General features: G+C 63.2%; 1 protein-coding gene across 1 annotated transcript in view; it reads right to left on the reverse strand.

Annotated features, from left to right (window-relative positions):
• Positions 1–8,343: 8,343 nt before the first annotated feature.
• The window catches only part of LOC119100173 (mediator of RNA polymerase II transcription subunit 14-like), a 5,757-nt gene continuing 3,716 nt past the window's right edge, over positions 8,344–10,384 (reverse strand). The window contains exons 2-5 of the mRNA XM_037223283.1: positions 9,974–10,087; positions 9,331–9,447; positions 8,715–8,930; positions 8,344–8,385 (exon numbers count right to left, since the gene is read on the reverse strand). Coding sequence (XP_037079178.1) covers positions 8,344–8,385; positions 8,715–8,930; positions 9,331–9,447; positions 9,974–10,087 — 489 coding nt within the window. The remainder of the gene's footprint in view (positions 8,386–8,714; positions 8,931–9,330; positions 9,448–9,973; positions 10,088–10,384) is intronic.

A 10,384-nucleotide genomic window follows, 5' to 3' on the forward strand; every position in this document is an offset into this window, starting at 1 on the left:
ACATATGCCTGTGACCAAGATGACTGTTGGTGGCTGTTCAAGCTTAGGTGAGGGCATAGGGTGAGGCAGGCAGTGCTAAACATTGGAGGATGTTAAAGTATTGCTATAGCATGCCACTGAAGTGGAATTCCTAATGTGATGGTGGGGTCCGGGGTGAAGTGCTGCTAGTGTAATCATTAAGTTTGGAAATTGATGCAATCTTAAATTTTGGGCACTGTACTAGAAAGATATCACCACACCACATCTGCGTGCTCACTGCTTTGGGGCATGTTGTGTTCTGGTCACTGTGCATTATGGTTTAATATCTCAGCTCTCACTAACATAATGCATTCTGCAGGTACCTGAAATACCTTACAAAGAAGTACCTGAAGAAGAACAGCCTGCGGGACTACCTGCGAGTGGTGGCCAGCTCCAAGGACTCATATGAGCTCAAGTACTTCAGCTTTGATGATGATGATGATGAGGCAGAGGAAAATGAGGATTAAGTTTAATTCCTTGATGCCTGCCCAATAAATCAACCATCAAAAATGTGACGTTTGCAGCGACAGACAGCGACGGAAATGTGCTGTGGACGGCAGGTGGGGAATTCTGTTGATGTAATGTGATGGTCATGGCTCGAGGGAAGACTGTCCATGGAAGCACCGACCAAGGTGGTTGAGGGGAAGTACTGGGCACCGGATCAATGGATGGTTGCCTGGTCCACAGCGGTAGCGCCGCACAATGACGAGACATGTTCGCGCGACCCCGACTGGGGGGGGGGGGCTGTCGTGTCCATGCCCCGTAGTAACATGAGGCCCGGGATCGCGAAGGTTCCGCGGGTCTCGTACCATCTCAACAGATAGCGTTCGCTGTCCTCGAAGGTCATGTCGGCATTATGTGTCGAAAGCACATAAGTGATAGGAGTTGTCAGCCTGCCTGTATTGTGATCTGACTGACGCGCGTCATATGCATGCTCAACGGCAACAGCTTGCGCACGGGCCACCGTAACATGTCGCCGACCGCGCCGCGCGTGCAACACCGCGGACTGAGCCACGTACCGGTCCAGACAGTGCGTCCCTGGCGGCGCCACCACCTATAGCGCGGCGTCCTGTAGAAGAGCGGGAGCTGCGCTGCCACGAAAGGCCCCTCAGATGCATATGACCTCTGACCGCGGGCGGTGACGCTCTTCAAAGCGCTCAGAGTCGACATTCCCCGCCGACACCAAGGTCACACCAGCACGGCGATCCCATACGCTCGAGCAGGCGCGGCATCCACGGCGACGGCGTGCGCACGCACCCCCGCAGTCACGAGCGCCGCGTGAGAACAACAAAACTGGACTATCACCGCCACAGCGTGTTCCTGCAAAAAGGCTCGCAGGCCGCGACAGCGCACTGACGCGCATGACGCGCGCGCCGTCGGCGCCCCGGCACGGCGGCTGGAGCGGCGCGTCACTGGAGCCGGTCGCGCGGCCCGGCCGGCCCGCCGCCGGCGCCCATCAGCGAGGGCATCATGCCTGGCATGGGCCGCTGCTGCTGGTACTGGCGCTGCTGCATCAGCATCGGGCCGCCGGCCGGTACGCCGTCGCCGCCCATGGGCTGCGCCACGGCCACCGGCTGCTCCGACGGCAGCGTGAAATTGTGCACGACGTCGCGCACGGCGCGGAAGATGGAGCAGTCGCCCGACTGTGCAGCCAGCTCGCTGCTGTGCCGCATCAGCTGGTTCACGTGCGTCGTCACCTGGCGGATGGCGGGCGGTCACACGGGCTGAAGCGGGCACGGGGCTCATACGGCCTGAAGTAGGCGGGGTGGTCACACGGACTGAAAGGGCGGGATGGGTCGGCGCGGGCTGACGCAGGTGGCGGAGGCCGACAGCACGCGGGCCGGCTGGACAGACATGGACTGGGTGGATGACGGATCGACATATCCAAAACCTTCGCTGCGTGAAACCAGGTCAATTGCCATTTGACAGTGTCGGGGCGGCCGTGAAGTGTCGCCCATCAATTTCACCTCACCACCAGCGGAGGTGCACGTATTAAGGATAAGCGATGCCGCCATCAGGACAATCGCACTAAGCTTCATGTCCTCTGACACATATGGCCGACCACGCATGACGTGTCATGTCCGGCGGTGCATTGCCAGCCCTCGTCCGCAGACAAGACCGGAACGCTCGTGCAGTCTACAGCCCTCAGACACGGCTCCTCCGCAGCCCGGGCGCGCACCGCCCGAGCGGTCGCAGGGCGCACGCGTCCGAGCGCGACCTGAACTGGTTGGGCTGGTAGTCCTTCTTGTCGGCAACACTGCGTCAGGTTGTCGGCCATGTGGTAGACGATGGGCGCACGAGCCTGGCGGCTCGACGCCGGGCGGCGGCGGCCCGGGCATGCCGCGTGTCAGCTGCATGAAGAACAGCAGCTTGGTGCCGGCGTTGATGAGCGAGACGACGCCGTTGGGAATGAGCGGTGGCGTGGCGGCCGGGGTGCGACATGGTGCACCACTCCACCTGCCAGTTCACATCGACGCAGACTGCCGGGAGACGCCGGCCGACGGTCATGCCGCCCAATCGACGCTCGGAGCGCAGGAGGGCCGGGTCCGATCGGATGAAGCGCAGCGTACACTGCCCGATCAGATGGAGCTACGGGTCGGCCACCGCCGCCAGGTCAGATGTCACGCGGGGTGTCATGCATCCTCGAGGTCAGCAGGGGTCACGAGATCAGCCAATACTCGTATTCAAATGTCACAGGTCATGGCATGTATATGGGATATGGTGATGCGCGCCGGGTACACGTCGGCGGTGCCAGTCCGCCCGCTCCTCTCTGCGGCCTGGCGGGGGCTCGTACACGGGACCGGGCGCGGTCCCGCTCAGCCGCGCGCCCACCCAGCCGACAAAGGCACGCCTCGGGTTAGACACGGACATGGGTCTGCGATGCGACCACCGTGGTCGTCGGGCGGCTGACTGCCGCTGCGCAGATACAGTTGGCTCAGTTGCGTTGGAAGCATCACCTGGGGGCTGTTGGGATCGGAGGTGACCTCCTCAAGCTGCATGATCCGGATAAAGTCTCTCAGGACGTTTGACGGCATGTTCAGGATCCGCACGAACGTCTTGAGAGTAATTCTGCCGGTATGGGCGGCATAACCGGCCACCTTGGTGTCGAAGAACCGCCTCCAGCACCTGGAAACATCGGCGAAACAGAAATGGCGTTAACCATGCTGAGCACAGCCGGCCTGCGCAGCGGTCTCCCCTGCACAACAGCGTCGCACTCCTCCATCGCTTGCGTTGGCATGGTCAATACGGCCGCTGAAATCGTGAACAAATCTAAAGATAACGATGCAAAGGTCATGCGTAACAAAAAAGGTACGATGACTGTTCCCATGATAAACACAAGACCGCGACATCCGCTCGTCAGTATCCCGACGTGCAAGCTCTGAAAGTTTGACACCAACAACCGTGCATCCAAAGGGGAGCTGAACCCCCCAGCGCCAGTCCCCTTCCTTAATCTGACAGTGCGCCGCACGAGGACGAGGCTCTGCGGGACGCCACAGGCCGTCAGTTCCGGCGTCTGCCCGCCGGCGCTCCGCACCTGCGTCTCCTCCGGCTGCCACTGTTCCAGCGAGTCGGGGGGCTGGACTGCACGCTCAGGGTGGCAGCGTCTGCACGAACTCGGGCATCCAGCCGCACGCGGCACTGCACACAGGTCCGTCTTGAATCAGCGTCACGCCCTGCTCGGTGCACGGCAACCGGACGATGTTGAGGGCGGCCTCCTCCTCCAGCGCTGGCGGCGTGCAGGGCAGCTTGGAAACCGCGCTTATCGTCGACAGGGGACAGGGTCAGCTGGACAGTATTCCGGCTGATCGACTAAGACTCGGAAAACATTTACAACACAGTAATGCTCCTCGCACTGTAGAGCAATCGTGACACAACATTCACTAACTTTTCAAACAGCGACGAAGCGCATATATGATTATCATACAATTCGCAGAGCTACTGCGACATAAACTTAGCATGCTACTTCAAATGGGTCAGGAAGGCCAGAACCAATTGATCATACTATCTATGCGACTCGGACGCCGCAGGACATCTCGATCATTCATTGCTCATCATCTTCGCTTATCCCAGCCCAAACCACAGACGCCATCGACCACCGCATCAGCATGTCCCCACACCAGGACATTACGAACCGAAAATCCTCTCGTCCCACTAGCCGCGACGCCTCACCTTGCGCAGGTGCGTGCGCAGGTACACGCAGCCGAGGTAACGCTCCAGCGGCGACACCTGCATCACCCTCGGGCGGCGCGCGCAGCGTGCTGGCCGGCACGGGCGCGCGCGTGCACAGCGCGTCGAAACGACTCGTGCGTGAGCATGACGGGCGCGGCTGCCGGCCGGAGCCGCGCCGGCGCCGCCTTGGTCACGGCCGGCGAGCCGGCCAGCGCCGGCGACATGAGCGGCTGTGCGGCGAACGGGCTCATGGCGCCGGCCGCCGCCGGGCTGTGGCCCACGTGGCTGGGGCTCGGCGCCGGCAGGAAGCCGGGCGAGGGCGCGTGCAGCGGCGCGCCCGGCGAGTTCGAAACGAGCTGTTGCGCCGGCGGCGGCGGCGCCGGTGACGGCTGCAGCGGGCTGGCTGGCGTGTGCGGGTTGGAGAGCGAACCGGGCGTCATGGGGTGCGCGAAGCGCGCCTCGCGGCCGGCCGCCGGCGAGCCGGCCTTGAGCGCGCCGGCCGGCGGCGGCAGCGCGGCCGGCTCCAGGTCGAGACTGGTCGGCGACGGCGGCGTGTCCTCCTCGCCGCCGCCGCCGGCGAAGGCCGGGTCGGCCGCGTACTTGACGAGGAATGCAGCCAGGTTCTGCAGGGGGTGCAGCTCATCCAGCGGGCCGGCCGCGGTCCAGCACGCAGAATGCGCCGTCACGCACCGACACCAGACCATCGCTGTGCAGCTGCACCGACAGGCAGTACGTCTTGCGGTAGACGAGCCGCACGTGCCAGGCCGACTGCGGGCAGCAGGATGAAGTTGATGATTGGGTCGAGTGGGCCGGTCACCACGCACGCCCAGCCTCGGGGTGGCCGACAGCTTGTCGAGCGACACCAGCGGCGAGTACGTCTCGTCCAGCGCCACCATCAGCTGCGCCAGCGACCGCTCCGCGTTCAGCAGGTCCTCCAGCTGGCCGCGCAGCACCCGCGTGCGGGTTGGTGGCGCTGCTTGACCTGGGGAGAAGGAGCGCGTTGATCCATGGGAACTCAGTTACGGTCCTGATGTAGAACTGGCAGCCTATGATTTGGACTGATAAGCCACATCTGTGGCTTTCAGCAAGCCTTTTGATAAAAATTCAACACACAACATTTAAAGCTGTGACCACAGAACGACTAAAACTGAACCGCATATTCCGGAGATACCCGACAGGTATCGATCCCCGTGAACCACCACCCTCAATACTAGGAGCCAACGAAAAGCGTCATACCAAGGGCATGGAAAAATATTGCACACGTGGGGTAGCATTCAAAACACTTGTTTTCTCGGAATACGTAGTACCCGCTAGCGACTCGATACGATGTCCGCTTCCCCGACTGTCTTCATCTGGCGCCCCACCAGCCGGTGTCACGCACCTGGCATTGATGCCGAAGCTGAGCTTGAACCGCTTCTCATCGCTGCTGTGCTCCACGCGCACGGTGGCGCCCTTGTTCGGGCCGTAGGCGAGCGTGAGCGCGCGGTACGTGAACGACGAAACCTCTGTCAGATGAGTGAGGCCGCGCTGCCGGTCTTCGGCCACGAAATGCTGGAAGGCCAGCAGCAGCGCGTACAGCTCGGCCATCTGGCGCCAGTCGGCCAGCAGCCGGTCCACCACGTCCGACACGGCCTCTTGTCGACGGCTGCCGGTACCAGAAGTAGACGGGCCGCCGGCTGGCCTGCTCGCCGCGGCTGCTGCGAGCGTGCCGGCGCGCCATGGAAACACGTACTCCACGGCCCAGCGGCTGCCCAGCTTGTCCTCCTGTTGTGTAATGGTGGCCGAGAGCAGCGCCGCCTGGAGGCGCTCCATGGCCGCCGCGTCCACGCCCGCCACTGCCGGCAGCTCCATCAGGCGAATGTACCGCGACTGGCCGCTGTGGGAGGGAGGCGAGGTCAGCTGACGATAGCGCCGACACGCCCGGTCCCTAGGCGGCGGACGCAGCAGCGGTGGGACGGAGCCGCTGATGTACACAAGCGTAGGACATGTGATGGACACACAGGACGGTGATGTACACAATCACAGAAGGAAGTTATTAAAATGATTTGGGAGCATGAGGGGAAGGGAATGGAAGTGCAACGAGATCGAAAAGCAAGTGCGATAAATACGAACGCGAAATGCAGGAGCGCATGATCGGGGACAGATAGTCTTGAGAAGCACAGAAGTCCACGTACAGCAGCCCTGACAACGACCGGAGCAAAGCTGACCAGACCAGACCAATCGCATGCCGCATTTGATAATGCGCGCAACGCACGCTTAACAGACGGCGGCACCGCTGTTGCCCAACATCACACTTCAGTGCACATCGCGTCTCCGTCCCGGCCACCTCGCCGGCCTCCTGCCCACGTCGGAGACGCCCGCCCTCCGGCGGCACGCACCTGGGGTCGACCGCAGCGCCACCGTGCGGCACGTGCTGTCGGCTGAGCTCGCGGCACAGGGCCGCGCACGGGATCTGCTCGTCGCAGAGCGCCACCACCTGCGCCAGCTCGCTGATGAAGTAGGCGGGTGAGGCGCGCGGCCCGCGGCCCGGCCATGCGCGAAGGCGAGCCGGGTGCAGAGGGAGCGCGCGCGCGCCGCGGCCCCTCGGCCGCCTCCAGCGCCGTGCCCGGCCCGTGCAGGCAGAGGAACGTGTCCAGCTCGACGAACGTCAGCACCTGGCAGGGGGTGGAGGCGAGCGTCGAACCGCGTTACGCACAGGCGAGGGGGTGGGGTGCAGTCAAAAGCCTCGCCGCAAACGTGGAGAGCGGTTTAAATATCTGCTCACGGACACAGTTGGCCGGTATCCCAACTGAACTCTACAGCAACACGCTGCCCATGGCGAAGCAACGCCCTGCTCCTGACAACGATAGGCCTCGCTCCAAAGTACGTCCCGCGCACAGCGTAGACACGATAACCCATTTTACAGCTGCATGACGCCATGCCAAGATAGTTGTTCATTGTCTTTGCACATACACTTTGTACTTGCTGAGATACCAAGGGTTTCAGTCATGCGGCTGTACTTCTGCTGAGCTGGAATAGTCTGAAATCAACTTCACTGGTACAATGCTTAGTCCCTCCCCTTCCATCCCACTTAGCCAGCGCAAGCGTCTATAATCTCAAGCCCCCCCCCCCCGCCATTCACCTTGAGATACTTCTTCGGCAGGTGGCGTTCGTTGGCGTCGTCCGAGCCATCCTCGATGCTGGACGGCTTAACGGTGACCATGTAGAAGCTGTACTCCATCTGGTTGGGACATGCGGCCCGCTCCTGGCACACCACCACCAGCACGCGGCTGGGGGAAGCGGTGCAGACGTACGTACAGCTGCTGCGCCGGCAACCGGCCCAGTGCGTGGCCCTCGCGGTAGGAGAGCGGCAGCGACTCATGCGCCGAGGCCGGCAGGTGCTGCAGCGTCTTCTCTGCTCGGCGCAGCGTCACCCAGAATCTGGCGGCGGTGGTGCGGCGTTAACAGCCAACATCGGGCGGCGACGAGCGGCGCCACAAGCACGAGCCAGACGCGGACCCGAGGCGCCAGCACAGAGGCTATAGACCGCAGCCGCCGAGTAACGCGACAGCTCTTAACATTCACCGTCAATAATTCTGTCGAAGTTAGCAAGTCCTTTACCCACATTGCAAAATCCCTAACCGTCGTCAGGCAATTCCCCCAGAGCCACCGACAACCGGAGTGGGCCCGACTTGAGCAGCTCCGCTCGCCTCCCAACCAGTCAGCGAGCGCCCGCGGCGCCTACCTGAGCCTGGTGAGCAGCTGCCTCAGCGTGGAGCGGTCACCGTTGAGCGCGGCCGTCACCTCCTCGCAGACGGGCGTCTCGTAGAGCGGCACGTGCGCCGTCAGCGTGCCGCGGTGCACGTCCACGGCCACCAGCAGCTGCTCGCCCTTGAGGCACGGCTGCAGCAGCGGTACGCTGAGCACGGCCGGCGAGCCGGCCAGCGCCAGCTGCTCGGGCTCCAGCTGCACCAGGCGCGCCAGCTCGCCGCGCGTCTCGGCCAGCACGGCGCGGCTGCGCAGGTGGATGGGTGTGCACGAGCAGACGCTCGATCGAGAGCCGATCGGAGCGGACGGCGCGCTCGGGCCTGCTCGGCCGTGCGGCTGTCGGGCAGCGGCGGCGAGTGGGTTGACGAGCAGCGGGCCGGCCCGGCGTCGCCGGGTCCGTCTGTAGCGTCACGCGTAGCCCGGCTCCGAGCGCGCCTCTCGGCCCGTCACCTGTCGCCCGGCAGGAGCCCGTCACACATACACACCAGGGCAGCGCGGCAACGCAGGACACGTGACGCAGACGGCACGTATCGGCTGATGTTGGCGGTGGCCGTTTGATCGTCGCTCACTCGTGATGTTTGCCTTCGGAGGAAACGAGTACACGAGAATCCCGTGAGAAAAGATTGCGTTTGGGGCTTGTTCACTCAATTCCACCTCAGAAAATGTATCCACCGTCCACACATCGCACGTCCCTGACAGCAGCCCGTCCCCTGGTGCGGTGAGGTGTGGCTTGAACTTCCGAGATCTGACTCGCCGCAGCCGCTGTGCCCTGAGCTCACCTCCCGCCAGTATGAGACGGCCAGCAGCCGGCCGGGCTGGTACTCGTGCACGCGCACGTTGTCACCTAGCCGATCTCTGCAGAGCTGTACCACCTGCGAGTGCAGCACCTCCAGCTGCAGACTCTGACTGAACGAGTGCAGGATGGTGTAGATGTCGTACAGAGGTCGCGCCGAGTCGGCCAGGTACGAGCTCACCAGCTGGTGCAGGTAGTGCACCTGCAACACCGGCCACCGGAGCAGTCAAACGGACACCAAGGCATCGACACCAGCTGGTCCACATAGTGTACCTGCGACATGGAACATGGGGGCAGTCAGACGGATATCAAGACATCAACACCAGCTGGTGCAGGTAGTGTACCTGCAACATGGGACAGTGGGGCAGTCAGACTGACACCAAGATATCGACACCTGACACCGTCAGACCAGCTTCGGATGGAACCTGTATGCAGGTATCGACCCAGCCAGCAAGCTAAGTACTACAAGAAGTACTCGTTATCCTCACGTTATACAAAACAGACCGCGCGGTCCACTTCGCAAAAGGCGGAGTCCACTCCACGGAACACAACACATCAGACATGAATGGTGTGAGTTACAGACAGACGCCAGAGTGCCGTACCTGCAGCGGATGCACCAGACTCTTGCCCTCGCCGGTCTCCTTGTCCTCCACCAGGATCTCGATCTCCAGCAGGGTCCAGGGCACGGTGGGACCGTCACCCATCAGGGTCAGCGACACCTGGTGGCCGTCAGGGGCAGCTGACAGCGCGGCCGAATGACGGCCGGGGGCGGCCGGGGGACAGCCGGGGGGCGGCCGGGGGACAGCCGGGGGACAGCCGGGGACGGCCGGGGGACGGCTGGGGGACGGCCGGGGGCGGCCGGGGGCGGCCGGGGGACGGCCGGGGGACGGCGAGGTGCCGGACAGAGCGCCGGCTGGGCGAGACCGGCTCGCGGTACTCGGCACCGCTGGGCATGCGCGCGCACCTGGACCGAGCCCGTACGAGCCGCAGCCGGTATGGAGACAGCTCCCACCGCGACACACAGCGGTCCGGGTAGGTCGACGCCGGCGTGGCTACCACGCCGCTTCACTTACAGCTGGGACACAGTGCGTGCGTTCCACCTGTGCCGCTGGTGCACTTAAGACGCGACTCCGCACGATACGACGCGTGACTCTCATGCCCGCCAGCAATGGCGTCAGCAGAGCCGGGCCGCGTTCTCGGTGCGGCGGCGGCGGCGGCGGAGGCGGCGGCGGGCATCGCTCTCACCTGGAACTCGTGCTCGACGGTGATGCGCACGCGGCCGGCGCCGATCTTCAGCTGCAGCATCTGCGGCGGCAGCTCTGACGTCACCAGCCGGTGCTCGATGATCTGGTTCAGCCGCTGCAAGCACGCCATGCCCGCGGCGGTGACAGGGGACGCGCGCGGAGTCGCACGGCGACACAATGGAGGCGGTGAAGACGTCAACAACCAACACAGATCGTAGAAACGATAAGGGGAGAGGTCGAAGTGACCTTAACACATACTGTTGCAAGTGCTTTGCGCTATCAATCAGCTTTGGTTGCAATCTTCTCCACCCACTGTCGGAGGTTGGAAAGCAGCCAAAGCTGGGCGTGCGCACGACTGCGCGGCATCAGGATTCAAGAGGACGACTAATTAGCACACCTGTCATTTCGCACG

The sequence above is a fragment of the Pollicipes pollicipes genome, unplaced genomic scaffold (assembly GCF_011947565.3).
Source record: "Pollicipes pollicipes isolate AB1234 unplaced genomic scaffold, Ppol_2.1 Scaffold_4881;HRSCAF=5763_pilon_pilon_pilon, whole genome shotgun sequence".
Lineage (NCBI taxonomy): Eukaryota > Metazoa > Arthropoda > Thecostraca > Pollicipedomorpha > Pollicipedidae > Pollicipes > Pollicipes pollicipes.